Genomic DNA, 19,380 nt, shown 5'->3' with positions numbered 1-19,380 from the left:
ATCACAATTACAAAATTACAATGCCGTGTTATGCGAGGTTTCCTGCAATTCTCTAACTGTGTTGTGCAAGGATTGCCGCAATTTATCAATCATGTTGGAGTGAAACCATGTTGTAGAGGTACCATGTTATACAGGTATTGCCTGTATAATGGCTATAATTCGAACCCATAATAATTGATAAAACAGAAAATGATTCTGCATATTTCTTTTACTGAAATATGCAGAATCATTAAGTTGGAATGAAAATTGCATAGTTGCCAATTTTATTGTATTTGATTAATCACAATGAAGGTACCCACATTCATCTCATTATGGAGTTCACTATCTTATAGTATGATGTGCACTCAGAATGTTGTTAATGCCAATCCTGTTCTAGTCTGTTTTTTTTTTTTTTTTTTTTTTTTTTACCTTAGCATTAGCACATTCAGGCTCGTCCTCTGTCTCATGACAGCCTGGCTATTTAGACTGTATTGTGCCATTCGGTTGATAAAAAGGTGCTGTGCCTTGAAAGTTTCTTACCTGTGATTTTAGCTTATTTTGTTTTTTATGTTTTTAACACTCTTAGCATTATTTTATCTGTTCTTAATTGATTTTATCTGCTTTTGATTTATTTTAACTTGATTTCTGTACATCTTTATTTTAATAACATTTAGTCAGTTGTTGCAAGTAATTCTTTCTTTTCTTTTTTTTTATCACCTGCATGAAATGCCTTTTCCCTGCCTCCTTTTATCAAGTGAGGAACATCCATATATATTGTCACATGATCTTCTGCTCTGCAAAATCTCATGCAGAGATTAAGTACTGTTGATGAAATCAGTAATGATTAATCAAATTTTTTCAAAGTAGGATTGAGCATTATAAAATGAAAGATAATAATCAGTGATTTATTATAATTTGTACTTTGACAAATGAGTTGAGCAGAAGAGAATTTTGAAAATATAATACTGTACACTTCAATGCACTGTTGACTGTATGATTAGGGCAGTTATTGTAATTTTAATTACATTTTCAACTCATTTACTTCACTTTGAATTTCTGATGAAACTTTCTTGTTCCCAAAACAAAACAGTTTGTAGTATATATCTTCTTGTTTGTGTAGGGGGGAAAAAAACAAATTAAGGTGTAGGAGTCTGATCTGCATGCAGGTAATTGTAAAAATAAGCTGTTAAAATAAACAATTTAAATATATCAATAAATATAATTATTCATAGTTTCTGTTTTAATCAGAGAAAACATATAGAAAAGTTAACTACTTCTCTAAATGTTATAATTTTAGAATTTTTCAGCAAACTTTTTCTTTGGAACAGTTTTTACCTCATGCTGAAAACCAAAGCCTGATAGATTTTGGAACACTTGGCATGGGAGATAAGCGCACTATGATTTTTGCTGTGATAAATGAAAACCCTGTTGATGTAAGTAATTTTTCTCTTAAAATTTAGTATGATTTCTTTATATCTGATTAATAATATAATAAGTACTAGTAGTTAATAACTTAACTTGTTTGCATAAATCAGAATTTTAAATTTGTTTTCAATAGGTCATAGCAAAACTATTGATACAGCCCATTGTGGTTTTATTAGTATTTTATGAAAATAAAATAAAAAAAGTATTGAAGCAAAGAAGATGGAAAAGAACATGCTTTTACCCATAAGAATAAGTCATTATTGAACCTAAATAGACTTCTAGTGAAGACATAAATATTGGAAAATAGAACTAGAAACTAGTGTGATGTAATAAAAGAGCAGAAAACTATGCAGCTGATTAGTGCCAGAACTGATGTGCAATGAAGAATTTTTAGATCAAAATTAATATATGTATTGCTAATGCAATATAGTAGTCAGAGTGAAGCCAGCTTCTTTATTTTTTTCATGCTTAGTAAACAGCATACAGTGATGAAAGAGCCAGGATTTTCCTTAAGGTAACCATTCAAAGCCATGGCTGGCAGTGCTTTTCAGCACAGACTTTCCAGAAGCCTTTATAACTCAATTTTTTTTATTTTTTTTTTATTGCATATTTCTCATTTGATTAAAATAACACTGAATCGAAAGACAGTACACATTAAATTAATTAATTAACACCAGAAATCATGTGTATTTCCACATAAACACTCCAGAGAAGTCCATAAGAAAATAACCAGACAACTTTATTTGACAACTTGTCTTCATTTATGTACACAAAACCTCACACACCACCATGTTACACTCTTTCTCACTATGATATTTCAGTTTATAGTTTTCTGTGAATGTGTGTTACATATTTTGTTATATATTTTATGTGTAAAAATTATATATGTATTCTTAATGCCCATACGGTAACTAACAAGTGCAAAAAAAATAGTTTCCAACATGAATCCAGACATCTCAAGAAGCTGGACATTCAGAAGAAAATTGTATCTGATTAGCAACTACTGATTTATTTTAGGGGGGGCAGCAAGCTAGGGAACTGATCTTACATTCATTCTTTAAAATATAAACCACCCCAATACAACATCCTCCCCTTCCTCCAGTTAAAAAATTAACTATCAAAAACAAAACAATACTTTTGCATTTTATTTCCATAAAATGTTTTATAACCTTTCAGTTTTAATGTGTTATTTGCCAATCATAATGTAATATATTTATAAAAGTAAGTTTGAAAATAGGATAATTATTGGCAGTTTATAGCTTTTATGGAACCTATCCTTGGCTGTTATATGAAAACTTACATGCTACAGGATGCATTTCTACTATGCACCATTTTTTGGAATGCTGTGCATTATTGCAAGATGAACTGTAATTTGGGATGCGTTACAATCAGACCTGAAGTGATGTGTACAGAGGTGGCAGGGGGAATGGACATCTGATAAATAATACATATATATATACTAAATAATAATAAAAAACAAATGCATAGGATGAAAAGTACACATATTAGGATCTGTACAAATTATTCTAATCATCAGTGACACTAAAAAAAGGGTGTATTATGGGTTTGCTACCATTTTGCGCCATAAAGCCCACACAGCTTCAACATAAACTATTGTCCAGTAGAGGTCTATCCTTCACATCTTTCAGATTTCTTAATAAATTCATTTTGAAGGATGTGAAGGCATTTCATTTCCAGCAGCATTCTTCAACAGGGTGGGTTTTTTTTTTTTAAACAACATACAAACTACTATGCTTGTCATACCAACGAAGAGGTATTGTTCAAGGTTTAGGCATAAATGGATGTCAGATGAACTATTGAGACAAGTGGCGGAGCAGAAAAGTGCATGGTATGCATATAAATAATCAGTGATTCAGTAGCCTATGGTAGATGTAAATTAGTCTGTAATCAAGTCACAAAGGAGGTTGAGCAAACTAATGCAAATTATGAAAAATCTTGCAAAGAAAAGTAGCAAAGATTTCTATGCTTATATTAACAGTAAAAGGAAGATTGAATCACATTGGCCCACTTGATGTGATTGGGTTAACTGTTGATGACCCTGATCAGGTTGCTGACAAAATGAATATGTATTTTGCATCTACATTCAGTTTTGATTTGTGATAACTGAAAGAAAAGTGTAAGGGGAATTGTTGAAGCTGAATTTAATAAAGGGACCCGGAATTGATGGAATCTACCCAGTCATATTAATGGAGGAAACAAAGAAGGTAAGCAAACTTTTAGCCATAATTATGATTTACACATCTCAATTCCTATGGATTGAGATGTGTGAATGTATCCCCAATTCATAAAGAGGGATCAAAAAGTAACATGAGTAATTACAGGCCTGTTAGCATAACATCTGTTCCAGGGAAAATAATGGAGTCACTGGTTAAAAAAAGTAATGCAGAACCATCTGGACAAGAATGCAATTATACTCCAGTCACAGAATGGATTTGTTAAGGGAGTGGTCTTGTCTAATCAGTGTAATAGGCTACTATGATGCAGTGACCAAGGAACTGAGTGCAAAAAATAATTTTGAGATCATATACTTGGATTTCAGGAAGGCTTTTGATACTGTTGCACATAAAAGACTGCTGTATAAACTAGAGCAATATGGCAGTAAGGGCAGGTTACAACTATGGATAAAGGATTGGTTAAATGGAAGAAGACAGAGATTAGCATTAGTAGAGGCGTTTCATGCAAGAAAGCAAGCTTATGTAGCATCAGCCAAAAAAATAAATAAATAAATAAAAAATAACCACTTCCACTTCACCCCTCTGTTCGTTCGAAATACCTGTCCAGCTGAGCCTTAAACTTATTTAGGCTATCAACTTCCACGACAAGGGATGGAAGTCTATTCCAGCAACCAACCACCCGCTGGCTAAAGGCAAATTTCCTCACGTCTATCCTACATCTGTCTTTCCTCAATTTGAATCACCTCTCAGGTGATTATTCTGAGCAAGAGAAAGAATCCCATCAGCATTGAGCATGCTCAAACCATTCAAGGCTTTATACACCTCTATCAGATCACCATGCTGGTACCTAGTTTCCAGACACTGTAATTTGCAAAACGTAAGCCTTTCTTCTTAAGAGCACCCCTTTGTTCCATTCACTAATCTTGTTGTCTTTCTCTGTACTCGTTCCAGCATCTCTACATCCTTCTTGAAATGAGGCCTCCAGACCTGTATACAGTATTCTAGGTGCGGTCTGACCATTACCTTATACAAGGGAATAATCACCTCCTTATCCCTGCTAGAAAAATTCCTATATATCATCGACAATACACCATGAGCTACTCTTGCAGCCCGTCTGCACTGTCAGAAAACTTCATATCTGCCTGCACAACCACCCCCATGTCCCTTTCATTCTCTACCACTGTCAGTGTAGTACCACAGAGTTGATACGTTGCTCTGGGGTTGCTGTTTCCCATAAGTAGTACTTTACATTTGTTAATGTTAAACTTCATTTGCCACCTCTCAGCCCATCTGCTCAACCTTTCCAGATCCTGTTGCAGTAGCATAATGTCAGTAGTGTCCTTGACAACCCTGCCAACCTTCGTATCGTCTGCAAACTTGGACATTAAGCTTGATATACCATCATCAATATCATATATAAATACAGAAAACAATAATGGACCCAATACTGAACCCTGAGGGACTCCACTAATAACATTAGTCCACGATGAGCAGTGTCCATTGATTACCACTCTCTGTCTTCTCCCCCTCAACCACCCCTTTATTCATAGCAGCAATTTGCCTCCAATGTCACACTGCTCCAATTTGTGCAGCAGTCTTCCATGTGCAACAGTATCAAAAGCCTTTCTAAGGTCCAAGTATATAATATTAAAGTTATTCCCTTCATCCAGTTTTTTTGTGACTGCATCATAGTATCCAATCAAATTGGTCAGGCAAGACTTCCCCTTAACAAAACCATGCCGTGTCTGAGCTATAACTGAAGTCTTGTCTAGATGATCCTGCAGTGCTTCTTTAACCAGTGCCTCCATTAATTTTCCAGGAACAGAAGTTAAACTAACAGGTCTATAATTACTTGTGTCGCCCTTTGATTCTCCTTTGTGAATTGGGGTCACATTTGCACATCTCCAGTCCATGGGTACTTCCACTGAGTCCAAGGAAGCTCTCATAATTATGGCTAAGGGTTTGCTTACTTCCTTTGCTGCTTCCCTTAATATAGCTGGATAGATCCCATCCACCCCAGGTGCCTTTCTTGTATTTATCTTCAACAATTTCTACTCCACTTTACTCTCAGTTATTACAAGATTCTCTAGCTTACTGCCAGAGTTGAATACACCTCTGGCATTCCCCTCGCTGAATAACCCCTCATGTGTGAATGTAGATGCAAAATATTCATTCAGTTTGTTAGCTACCTGAGCAGGATCATCATCAGTTGATCCATCGATATCAAGTGGACCAATCTGATTCATCCCCTTCCTTCTAGAGTTTACATAAGTAAAGAACTCTTTGCTGTTTTTCTTTGCATCCCTTGCCAAAGATTTCTCGTAATCTGCCTTCGCCTACCTAACCTCCTTTGTAACTTGGTTACAGATCAACTTGTATTTTTCATAGGCTTCTGTGTCACATGTTGATTTGTATGTATCCCATGCATTTTTCTTCTCTGCCATATGTCTCATTAGTTCATCTGACATCCACTTAGGCCTAAACCTTGAACAATATTTCTTAGTTGGTATGTAAAGCCTAGTAGCTTCCAAGATAAGTTCTTTGAATGCTTCCCATTTTGAATTTGCTGTTGGTAACATCATCAGTTGGTCCCACTGTATAGAATTTAAATACTGTCTCAGTCCATCGTAGTCGCCTTTACGAAAGCAATAACCCTTCCCTTTACCCCTAATGGTAGTTACTTCTTTGAGTAAATCCCACTTCAGCATACTGTGATCACTGCCGCCTAGTGGTTCATTTACCTGAAGATTCTTAATGCATGAAGAATCACTACTGATAATCAAATCAAGAGTATTACTCCCCCTAGTTGCCTCCTGAACATGCTGATGTAGAAAACAATCATCCAATAAATCCACAAAAGCCTTGCTAGTGTGTGAGTGACCAGCCCCAAAATTCCAGTCAATATCTGGGAAATTAAAATCCCCCATTATAAGACTCTCTGATTTACTAGCCCACTCTATTTCCCCGTACAGTTTCTTATTATACTCATCAGAGTCATTAGGCCTATAGCACACTCCTACTCTCAATTTTGATCTCCCAGTGCTTATGTCACACCAAACTGACTCGACACTGCACTGTCCAGCAATGTCGACTGGCTTCACTTCCTTGGATTTTATGTATTTCTTAACTAATAGCATAACCCCTCCTCTCTTCCTATCCTGTGTATCCTTACTGTAGACATTGTACTCCCTAAATTCCAGTTCTGCATTCCTTATATCTGTGTGACACCACGTCTCTGAAATCCCCACAATATCTGCCTTTGATGTTTTGAGCAATACCTCAAATTCATCAGATTTATTTACTAAATTCCTAGCATTGGTGTACACGCAAGTATACATGCACCTGTTCTTTTTCTTAGCTACCCTAACACAACCCGTGTGTTTACTTGTATCACAATGACTTCCAGCAGTCTCTGAAATATCCTGCATCTTATTTTCCAGGCTGTGGCTCATTCCAATAGAAGCAGTGCAAGAATCACTTTCACCTCTGCCAGTGGCTACTGTTAATCTATTAGTCCTTGTATCCCCCCCAATCTAGCAGTTTTCCGACCCACCTAACACTGCCTCGATAGCATCAGGAAACATTCTTGCGCCCTTTCTATTTAAGTGTATCCCCTCCCTGGGTATCAATGGGCTCTTAATAGACTAATATTATTAGTGGAATCCTCTAGGTTCAGTGCTCTGGACCCACTGTTGTTTTCAAATTTGTTAATGATATTGATGAATATTAATGTCAAAGTTTACAGATGATACAAAGGTTGATAGGGTAGTTAATGATAGTAATCAGGATGTGCTACTGCAACCAGATTGGCGCCTCCGTAGCCAGGTGGGAAGGAGCAGCAGTGCATTACACACGCTTCTTGATTAGACTGGGGTTCGAGCCCGTCACCACCAAATACGGAAGATGCGGAAAGGTCAGGGAATGACCACCGCACATCCTGGAGCAATATGGCCTTAGTTGCTAATGCTGCTAAAAACCAAATAACTAACTAACTAACTAACTGCAACAAGATCTAGGAAAATTGGGTCAGTGGGCTAAGAAATCGTAGTTGAAATTTAACATTAACAAATGACGATACTGTATATGGGTAGCAGTAAACCCAGAGTAGCATATCAACTGTATGATACTACACTCAGGGTAGTGGAGAATGAAACTGACTTGGGGGTGGGGGGTAATTGTGCAGTCTGAAATGAAGTTTTCTGAGCAGTGCAGATATGCTGCCAGGATAGCTCATGGGGTTTTGTCAATGATATAAAGGAATTTTGCTAGCAAGGATAGGGAGATGACTGAACAACTGGTAAAATGTTACGAAAACAAAAATACCTAATCTTGACTAATTTCATGCTGCTAAACCCGAAATTACAGTTGGGGTCTCATATTAGCAAGTTACTCTACATTATCAGCTACAGCTCTTAGCAAAATGCATCGCAACACTGCAGTTTTAGTACCACCACCACACTCTTATTATGTGATCGGCAACCATCATCTTGCTCTGTATCGTGTTATCATTGTTATCACCTCAAAAATCATCTTCAACTATGTTGCAGTAATCCTCAAATACGGATAGGTATTGGGTGATTTGTTCTCAGTTAGTGGTTGTTCTCTGTGTGATTCCTCCTTTTTGGTCAGTATTTGTGTCATGTAAGATTAATATGCCCTGTGATTGTATGAATAATCTGGATGACTTCTGTTACGTATGTGGAGAAGTCACATTAGCTTCAAGAAAGCATCCCTTAACTCGAGCCATAAAAAAGGCCTACTTCATGTACTTTTGGTGTAAAGTATGTGGCCAGGACAAGAACTGGGCTCCACACATATGCTGCACTACCTATTCATCAAATGCAATGCATGAGTGAGTAATCGAATGGGACATTTTATGCCTTTCACGGTGTCCAATGATATGGTGAGAGCCAACAAATCACGTCACAGACTGTTACTTTTGTATGGTGCCTCCTATTAGAAAAGGGATGACAATGATGAAAAGTGGACAGTGACATACCCAAATATACAATTTGTCTCGTGTCTCACAGTAAAGTACTACCTATTCCTGAACCACCTGACTATTTTTCTGTACACTGATGAAGTTGAAGGCCCTGATGAACATCAACTTCATATACACAAAGAATTACAACAGCCATCTACGTTGAGGGATCCACCATTTTGTCCAAATCTTTATCGTTCTGCACCTCAGCAGAATGGCCTCATCAGGGATCTCAAACTGACAAAGAATATGTATTCACATACTTTTGGCCTCGAGGCTACAAGAGTGGAATTTTCTTGATCATTCTGTGCTGGTGACAACATTTTGTACTCGAAATAAAGACTATGATAAATTCTATCAAACAGAAGGTGAACTCACTATTTGTAAGGATGTTGATGAACATGAGGCACATTCCCGAAGAATGGCGACTATTTATAGACGCTTCTGAGGTTAGCCTTAATGTTGTGTTATTACACAATGGATATATGCTGCCTTCAGTACCTCTTGCATGTGCCATCCACTCCACAAAAAAGAAACATATACAAATAGGGAAAACATCCTGTTAGGTGTACACTATCAGAAGTATGATTGGCAGATATGTGGTGATTTAAAGGAAATCGCCATTTTATTAGGACTACAAAAGGTTTAAAAGGGAGTGGGATGGTTGTGCCAAGGATATGCAGAGAGAAGAGGAGTGGCCTCAACGAAAATTATTAACACCTGAAATGAAGAACGTAGCATTTGAATCTCTGGTAAATCCACATAAAGTTTTGCTTCCACCACTCTACATCAAACTGGGACACATGAAAAAATTTATGAAGGCTTTGGAAGTAAACGGTCCTGCATTCACATACTTGCAAGAGAAATTCCCAAGGCTTAGTACAGTGAAGATTAAGGCAGGTATTTTCATTGGTCCACAAATAAGGCAACTTTTTAAATACTAACAATTCCAATGTGCCCTTAGTGATAGCGAGAAATCAGCATGGAACCTTTCAAAATGTTTCGACTGGTTTTCTAGGAAATGTTAAAGCTGGCAATTGTTTGTTTATGGGCTTTATGGCACAAGGGCAGCAAAGCTATAGTGCACCTAACTATGGTGATGTTAAATACACAGTTCATGTATATAAATATTGTTGAAGTTCACACTGCATTGTACAGTTGCGTCCGTTTAAGGAATGAAAAAATTTTGGCCCTGTGTGGGGTATCTACCAGGAGGTCAGCAATACTGAAAGAAATGTTCATCTTGAAAAAGAGCAAAACATAACTTGTCGGTTACAATTATATTTGGGGCAATCAGTGAAAACACATTGGACAATGAGCCAAGTGTTGCAGTTCGTACATAGTGGTTTATCAGTGCCTGCAAGCTGGCAACTACAGACAGCTTGTGGAAGAGCTCATTACTTCTTATGAAAAACTGGGATGCAACTTGTTATCGAAGATACATTTCTTGCACTCACACCTTGATTTCTTCCCGCAAAACTGCGGTGCCGTCAGCAACGATCATAGTGAGCACTTCCATCAAGACATTGCAGCAATGGAACAAAGATACAAAAGGAAAATGGTCCCATGTTAGCCTAATTATTGTTGTATGGTGAAAAGACATGCTCCTGAAGCTGAATACAGCGAAAGACAAAAAGGTCCTTGTTTAATACAGGTATGTTCGTAGTTACATCTTACTGCCATATAAATAAAAAATGCACATGGAAGACTGCTGCACAAATTGGAGCAGTGTGTCATTGGAGGCAAATTGCTGGTATGGATAAAGAGATGGTTGAGTGGGAGAACACAGTGGTAATCAATGGACACTGCTCTTTGTGGACTAATATGGAGTTCCCCAGGGTTCGGTATTGGGGCCATTGTTGTTTTCTGTATTTATTTATGATATTGATGATGGTATATCAGGCTTAATGTCTAAGTTTGCTGATAATACGAAGGTTGGCATGGTTGTTAATGACAATATGCTACTGCAACAGGATCTAGAAAAGTTGAGCAGATGGGCTGAGAGGTGGCAGCTGAAGTTTAACATTGACAAATTTAAAATGCTGCATATGGGAAGCAGTAAGCCCAGAGTAATGTATCAACTGTGTGGTACTAAACTCAGAGTGGTAGAGAAAGAAAAAGACCTGGGGGTAATTGTGCAGTCAGATACAAAGTTTTCTGAGCAGTGCGGATAGTCTGCAAAGGTAGCTCATGATGTCTTGTCTATATACAGGAATTTTTCTAGCCGGGATAAGGAGGTGATTATCCCCTTGTATAAGGCAATGGTCAGGCCACACCTTGAATACTGTATACAGGTCTGGAGGCCTCATTTTAAGAAGGATGTAGAGCTGTTGGAATGAGTACAGAGAAGGACAACAAGATTAGTGAATGGAACTAAGGGTTGCTCTTATGAGAAAGGCTTAAGTTTTGCAAATTACAGTGTCTGGAGACTAGGCACCTATGAGGTAATCTGATTGAGGTGTAAAAGGCCTTAAATGGTTTGGGCATGCTCAATGCTGATGGGATTCTTCCTCTTTCTCAAAATAATCACCCAAGAGAGCATAAATTCAAATTGAGGAAAGATAGTTGTAGGATCGATTTCCGAAAATTTGCCTTTAGCCAGCGGATGGTTGATTGATGGAACAAACTTTCATCTGCCATTGTAGAAGTTGATAACATAAATAGATTCAAGGCAGAACTAGACAAGTATTTGGAGTGGATGGGTAAAATGAGAAGGGGGGTTTTTTTTTTTTTTTTTTTTTTTTTTGGCTGATGCTGTATAAGTTTGCTTTCTTGCATCATATGCCTTTACTAATGCTAATAGCTTGTATAAATATAAAAACCTACTTTTTTCGAAAACAAGAGCCAATCTGCCATTTTAAGCACTGTTTCCATGTATACCCCCCCCCCCGATTAACTTACTTTCATGCTCATAAAAAGGTATGACCCCATATTTGTTGTTCAGTGTTATTCCTTTGTTAGGCCACATCTTGAGTATTGTATACAGGTCTGGAAGCCTCACTTTAGGAAAGATGTAAATTTGCTGGAACGGGCTCAAGGGCTCAAGATTGGTGAAGGGAACAAAAGAGTGCTCTTACCTAGAAAGGCTTCAGTTCTGCAAATTGCAGCCTCTTGAGATAGGCACATGTGGTTTTTCATTGAGGTGTTTAAGGCCTTGAATAGATTGAGTAAGCTGAACACGAATGGCATTCTTTCTCTTGCCGAGACTACACACAAGGGGACATAAATTTAAATTGAGGTAGGATGATTTCAGGATAGATATGCGGAAGTTGCCTTCATCCAACAGGTGGTTGATTGTTGGAACTGGCTTCCATCTGTTGTCGGAGGTGGATGGTTTAAATAAATCCAAGGAAGAACTAGACAAATTCTTGGAGTATGAATGGGTGAAGTGTGTAGTCGTTGGTTTTTTTTTTTTTTTTCTTTTTTTGGCTGATGCTATATAAACTTGCTTTCTTGCATTATTTGCCACTGTGACTACAAGTTTTAGGCTAAATTTGGATGGATTTAGAAGGTGGCAGCCATATTTATCATAAAGTGCAATATTTCCACGTGCATTAGAAACATATTCCAAAGTTGGAGCCTATCCTTTCCATTTTTTATAGCCAGTAAAACAATTTAATAAATATATATATATATATATATATATATATATATAATAATATAATATATAAAATATTGTATTAAAGAATAAAAACAGAAAACATCAGAGAGTTAAATAAACTGGATATATATATATATATCCAGTATATATATCTCCTTAAATATATAGTGATATATATAAAGATATATAGTGATATATATATATATATATAGTGATATATATAAAGATATATATCCTTAAATATCTATATATATATATATATATATAGATAACATATTGGTATGTATATGTTTGTAGTGGCTATTTTATGACAACTGAATAAATGAATAACACTGAGGATTACTTATCCAGCTTCAAAATGATTAACAGGCACTGTTAACCATCTTGAAGCTGGATTTGCAGCCTTGAATTCAAAAATTCAAAGAAACTACAGACAAATGATACTCATCAACTGAGGGTCTGCATTTCAAGTTTAGAATGTTCAGATTATTTAGGGAATTATTTGTTTACTGTTGCCTTTTTTGCTGTCTCTTTCATTTGTGTCTGCAGCCTTATTTGCATGTTGTGCTGGCTAAAAAAAAAAAAACCAGAATAACTCTTAAAGGAAAATTCAGTTCCTCCTTTACTCAACTCTGATCAAAGAGGCCTTAGAAATCCATCCTGTTTATCATGAGATTTGAGCCCAGTCCTCTCAAAACAATTGATAGATGGTGAAACTGCAGTATTGTTACAGATGACTGAAAAGGCTCTAAAATACAGTGAATAATAATAAGTTCTAAACAGTATAAAAATCAATAAGAAAATTAACTTGTCTTATAAAATCAAATAGAACACAAAGTGTGAAAAGTTTCACATGTGTAACATATGGTTAAGGAAGCCCTAGGCTTTTGCTCCAACTAGCAAAAAATAAATAAATAAAAAAGTTGTACTATCCACTCCCGATATAAGTACTATTCTAAGCAACCTTTGTATCTTAGTATTAATATTGGCAAATGGTGAAGGAAGAGCCAAAAAAAAAACCACTGATCTGCCTGTCATCTCCAATAATAATTTCAAGCATCAGCCTCAACTAGCCATGGAGATAACATATTAGTATTAGCTATATTGTGCAAGTAAGTCCAATGCTTTTGCTAACCAAGATCAAAAAAAAAAAAATAATAATAATAATAATAATAAACAAGGGACTCCGCCCCCACTCGCTTTGTTCGCCAACTCTCGCACACACTTTTCTACATAACATATAGAGGTATGGCGGAGTAAGTCAAATCTTTTTTGTGTAAAAGACACACCTGTCGAAACACACACTGATCAATATTTAATCTAATATATAAAAGAAAATAGAAAGTGTAAGAAAAAACTATAAAAAGTAAAATTGTGTGAATGTTGAGTGAATGAAAGTTATTATTAATCGCATGTTCTATCGTAGCCTCCTCTTCACTGGACAGACTGATGGCTATGCAGGCCCTCAGGGGGCCCTCATGGTCATCCAAACTGACACCATTCTGTAGCTTTTCCTAGCTGGCATGGTGTGGGATGCTGACACTGGCCATTAGGGTAACCCCCAGGCCAAGTGTGGGAGAGAGCTGCAAAAAGCATGCTACACCATAGGAATCTCTTTCCCTATGTTCTTTTATTCCTACCGCCCGGTGTGGTTGAGTCTCCTCTTTCCCCAACCCCTTTTTCCTGGTAGCTCACCCCACCCCACTTTCAACTCCTGCCTCTGAACCAGGATAGGCATCCTGTACCAGGGGTCCCCTTGCTGTCTCCCTTTTAAATCAGGCGAATGCCTCAACTACTGCCCCCCCTCTGTTCTCTACCCCTTTTATATCACCCTCTTCCTATCACCCCATTATCTCCTTTCCAATAAAAAAATTTTTCTTTCTTTCTTTTTTTTATACTCTCCTTGGATGCCTATGCTACCCCAGGGTTCGCCCCAATAGAGCTTTCTTCTCTTGTAACGTGTCCTGACCTACCTCCCTGAGTAGTGACGGAAACTGGGGTATTAGTGGCTCTCCACATGGCCCCCATGCTAAGTGGCCAGAGGAACGACACAACCCACCCAAACTAATACTTATACACTAACACACACACACACACACACAGCCTGACCTTATGCTGAGTATTGTATTCTACACAGAGTAAAAACGCGGGGTTGGGGGAGACCCCCAGTGCAGCCAGACAAAAACACTATGTCACTATGATCGATATCTAATCAGGAAATGACCTATGTAATTATTTACCTGTGTCCTTAGGTCCCTTTACTTAGGTCATTTAGGAAAAGGTCTTTTACTTCGTGTTCCATAATGCATGAGGAATCCAAAGAGCAGCACTAAAATATTTACAAACTATACAAATATTTAAAATATTTACAAACTATACAAATATTTAAAATATTTACAAATATACAATATTCATTAATATACAAAAAACGTTACAATGGAACATCAAATGTTAGACAGTGCATCACGTGTACGAGGTTGGTGAACATTATTGAGGCAGTTGTCAATAATTAATTGCATTTGTAGTGACATAATTGCCTCGCTCTCTTCTCCCATTGCCTCGAATATATATCACTTGGAGGAAAACTTTTTTAATGTATACAGAGATAAATAATCCAATAATAATGTGAAATAAAATAAAGCAAACCACATGTTTGACTCCCTTTTCATTTATATGCCTATTCAATTGGCCTTTGAATATCTCCAGCCTCTCACACTCCACCACCCATGGAGGCAACTTATTCCAGTAATATATACAACTCAGTAGCTAAAATTCTTCCTGCAATCTAGTTGTGAACCCCTCCCACTGTAATATGAATTTATGGCTCCTAGGTTCTGAAATTATTTATCACATTGAAAATTTCATCCTCATTCATTTTACTTCTCCCAGATCCTTCTACTCTCTCTTGCTCCTCTAAGTTACCAAACTCTCAGCCCACATATTCAAAGTCTTTCCTCATCTGGACAATCCTTTGCTGAACTTACAGGACATGTATACCCTTTCAAGAAGCTTTTGGCATTTTCTCTAGCAAGTTAAAAATTACAATATTCATTAATATACAAAAAACGTTACAGGGGAACATCAAATGTCAGTATATGAAGTATGGCCTTACTATTCCAGTAATTTATAACTTGCTAGAGAAATTTTACAATCCAATCTATACCTTCCCACCTTTATAATTTGAATTTATATTCTCTAGTTCTAGTATCAATTATCACCAAGAAAATTCCACTTTCCCTCATTTAACATCTTGAAAGTGATCATCATGATGATTAATTGAGACAGATGATCAGCAGTGACATTATTCTTGCCTACAACAGCTACAGTTTAATTTTTTAATAGTACCACAAAAAAATATTAGAGCAGCAAATGGGGCTGAGTATGAGGGAACACTGGCTAAGAGAACAAAGGATGAGGATGAGTTTATCGTGTATGTGTATACAAAGGAAAATAAAATGAATCAGATCAGACCCTTGTGTAATGGGTGTGGGAAAGTCTTAGGTAACAGCTGATGTTCTGTGAATTAAATAAGTACATCTCATCGATCTTTACTGACAAAAGACCGTTCATGATGAGGAGAGGGAGGCTATGCAAATTAATCTGGAAAGCATGAAATTAGCAATATTGAAATTTCAGATTATTTATTAGAAAAGCTTTCAAGCCTAAAGTCAAGTAAGGCTCCTGGAGTTGACTGCAGATATCCATTCATTTTGAGAGTTGTGGCCAGAGAGTGCATTGAACCATTGAGGTTAATTATGAGGGCATCATTGGACTTGGGAAAGATACCTTTGGCTTGCAGAAATGTCAACATGTCACCAATACATAAAAGCAGTTCTAAAAGTGAAAATTCGCACTGGTTAGCCTTAACTTCAGTGGTAGGGAAAATCTTGGAAGCAGTGACTAAGAGTGTGCAATCCAGGAACATTTAGATAGAAATGACACATAGCGTAGTTTTGTTGAGGGAAATTCATTTAACTAACATGATTAGTTATTTTGACACAGTTACTCATTAGCTACATGCAGGAAATAACTTCTGCATAGTTTATATGGATTTTAGCAAGGTGTTTGACTCAGTTCCTCATTAGAAGTTACTGTATAAGCTGGAACTGTTAGGATTACTGGAAAGGTTCTAAGACAGAAGGATTACTGGAAAGTTGCAGGGTGGCTGCAGGGCAGAAAGTAGAATGTTGTGATTAATGGATATCCATCAGATTGGTGTAATGTCAGAAGTGGTCCTCCCAAGGATAAGTTTTTGGACCACTGTTGTTTCTGATTTTCATAAACAACATTGAAAACAGGATAAAAAGCATAATGTCAATATTATGTAAAAATTAGCAGAGTCATTAATGAACAGTGCCAAGCAGCATTCCTCAGAGTGACTTAGACAGGTTTCAGGGATAATCAGAAAAGTGGCAGCAGTATTTTAATGTAACGAAATGCAACATCTTACACTTGGGAAATAGCAATTCCAGTACAACTTATGTGCTTGATGGGGTTAAATTAAAAACAGTAAGGAAGAAAGGGATGTGGAAGTAATGATAGCAACAAATATGAAGTTTTCTGAGCAGCGTAAACAGGCAGCCAGAAAAGCCCTAGTATCCTATTGATGATTTATCAAACAGTAGCCTGTAGAAATAGGGAGGTCATAATCCTATCCTATATAAAGCAGTTGTAAAACTGCACTTGGAATACTGTGTCCAGGTATGGAGACCTCATCTAAATAAAGACAAATTTCTTGAAAGGGTCTAAAGATGAGCAGTCTGCATGGTGAAGTCTGCAAATACATATCCTAATTCACAAAGTTCAGATGTAACAGAAATTTGGTTTTCTCAACTTCCTCATGCTGCTTTACTGTACTCTATCCTATAATTGAACTCCAGGGGCTCACATCTGCTGGTGAGTATGGGCTTGGCACACTCAGGGTGGGTCCTGAGCTGGATGTCATCTTTCTTGGTGATTCCCTTCTACTTCTGTCTCTTGTTCTCTCTCTCTCTCTCTCTCTCTCTCTCTCTCTCTCTCTCTCTCTCTCTCTCTCTCAGGGTAACTCAGAAATTTTTTTTTTTTTTTTTTTGGCTGGTACAGCAAAAGCCTCAGGCTTCCTTGTGCCATATGACTAATAATAATAATAATTAGCATAACCACTACCCCAACTGTCAGCTGGTACTTCTGAGTCAAATTGTAAACCTACTGGAGTCAGATATTTCGAATATTGATGAACTAAAGAATCTGCCTATAAGTTTTTCATATCTGCCTGTGTTAGGTAATCATGATCCTTCACAGGATAAGGCTGACTTCGTGGATTTGGTTTCGTCATTGGGAATTTCACTTTCTGAGGCCACTACTTAAATATTGTTTTGTTATGGATCACATGTCATGGGAGCAAGTGTAGTATAAGTCATACCATTTGTCCACTTTCTTGTTGTGCCAAGCAACCATGCTTAAGAAAATGTAGCTTTAAGTATTTGCCAAAATTAACCATAGAAATAAGTTATGTTGAAAAGGATATAAAACTTTCTACAGTATATGTGTATTCATGGCTTCTTTGACTACTGTGATAATGTAATATCAGATAAATGCATATATGCATTACCCCCCCCCCCCCCCCCACTCTCAGTTTCCCTGAGCCCTTAAGTCTCTCCAGTGATGATGGCAAAAATCCTAACATTACATTTATCAAATGTATTCTGTCTCTTCTACCCGCAAGTGCAGGTGACAGTAATAAAAATTTCCCTCAGAAGGATTAATAGAGGTCATCATTTCTTTTACAGTTAATTTCATCAGTTCCCACAAAAATGATAATACTCTATCTCCTCAAAAACTGAAAATCTGTTGATAACTTCACTTTTAACTTATGGAAGATATACTGTGATTCTACCCTATTCTTGCAAATTCACCTATTGCCTCTACCATTATCCCAACTTGACTAATCATTCGTAACCCTTTTCTTGGGACCCTCCTTGGAAACTTGACTTTCACCTGTTATAACTTTACAGTGAGGTAATTTTCCTTGGTTATTTTAATGTTCAAAACTGCAATTTTCTTCAGTTTTCTAGCTGTATGAACCCATGCTGTGAAGCATTTGCAATTATTGATGACCTCATACAACTTGTTCATTTACCTACCAGAATGCCAAATAGTCCGAACCACACATCTCCATGATCTTTTTCTCATCGATAACCCTTCCAAGTACATGGCTAATGTTAGTGATTCTCTAGGCACTTCAGATCAGGACTTAATTATGGTATCTTTTCCAATGAACCTCTCTCTCTCTCATGGACACATCAGTTTGACAATATATAGGAATGCAAAATGTGATGAGATGCATGGTTTGTTTGGTTGGATTACTGTTTTCAGTCTTCCAATCCCAATGTTTGCTTAGATCACTTGTAGGGGATGAAATCCTTTATTCCACATCTTATTCAAGAGGAGTGTTTCTATTTACAATGGGTTTCCTCAGCCTACAAGTTATTTTTTGGTAGGAATTTTTCCCACTACCAAGTGCGGGTCAAGGTGTCTTGGTCGGTTAAGCCTCGGGCTGTCACGCACTCCCATATTCCATCCACATTATTCCACATTCTACCCTGAAATCTCGTCCGTAAACCTTGGTTTTGCAATGAATGTGCTAAGACTTTTCAAGATAAGAATGTAGCATACTGCAGTTGGCTTGTATCAAAATCTCCAACTTCATTTTCTGCCTACACTAAAACTGACAACAATTGTGAAACAGTTATCAGTCAGTCCAGACCCAAGTTTGAATAAGCTAATAACAGAAAACTTGCTTCTCGTTCGTTTGTAATCATGAATTCTGGTCTCCTGCTAAAACTAATTGGCAGTAACTTCTCTCCGTGAATACGGAGCCTCTCTTTTATAACCCAATGGGTCTGTTGCATCCTCCAGTAAAGACAAAGCTGACTCAATATCCTGCTTTCCTTCTAACTCTTGTATCAGCAATCCCACTGTCAGCAGTGACCTTCTGAAAAAAGGATGCTGGTTGAATTCTAAAGTCATGATGCTCAGCAAGCTCCAGATCCAGATGGCATTTCTCCACTTGTTGTCATAACCTGTGCTCCTGAACTTGCTCCTCTTTGTTGCCTTTTTTTAATACTTTCTTATTCCACTAGTCTTTTTGCTTCTGTTCAACCATTTTCTAAAGGGTGACAAATGCCTCCCTCCCAATTATCACCCCACTACACCTATCC

The 19,380-nt window shown here is 37.2% G+C and overlaps 1 protein-coding gene across 1 annotated transcript in view; it reads left to right on the top strand.

Annotated features, from left to right (window-relative positions):
- Positions 1-19,380, top strand: part of Tmem131 (Transmembrane protein 131) — a 448,968-nt gene that overhangs the window by 174,793 nt on the left and 254,795 nt on the right. Inside the window, exon 15 of the mRNA XM_090388275.1 lies at positions 1,308-1,412. Within this exon, the coding sequence (XP_090244401.1) occupies positions 1,308-1,412 (105 nt within the window). The remainder of the gene's footprint in view (positions 1-1,307; positions 1,413-19,380) is intronic.

Source organism: Mastigoproctus giganteus, chromosome 2, assembly GCF_048544385.1.
Source record: "Mastigoproctus giganteus isolate SK-2022 chromosome 2, ASM4854438v1, whole genome shotgun sequence".
NCBI classification, from domain to species: Eukaryota; Metazoa; Arthropoda; class Arachnida; order Uropygi; family Thelyphonidae; genus Mastigoproctus; species Mastigoproctus giganteus.
The sequence above is the reverse complement of the archived record's forward strand: the minus strand, read 5'-3'. Positions and strand labels throughout refer to the sequence as shown.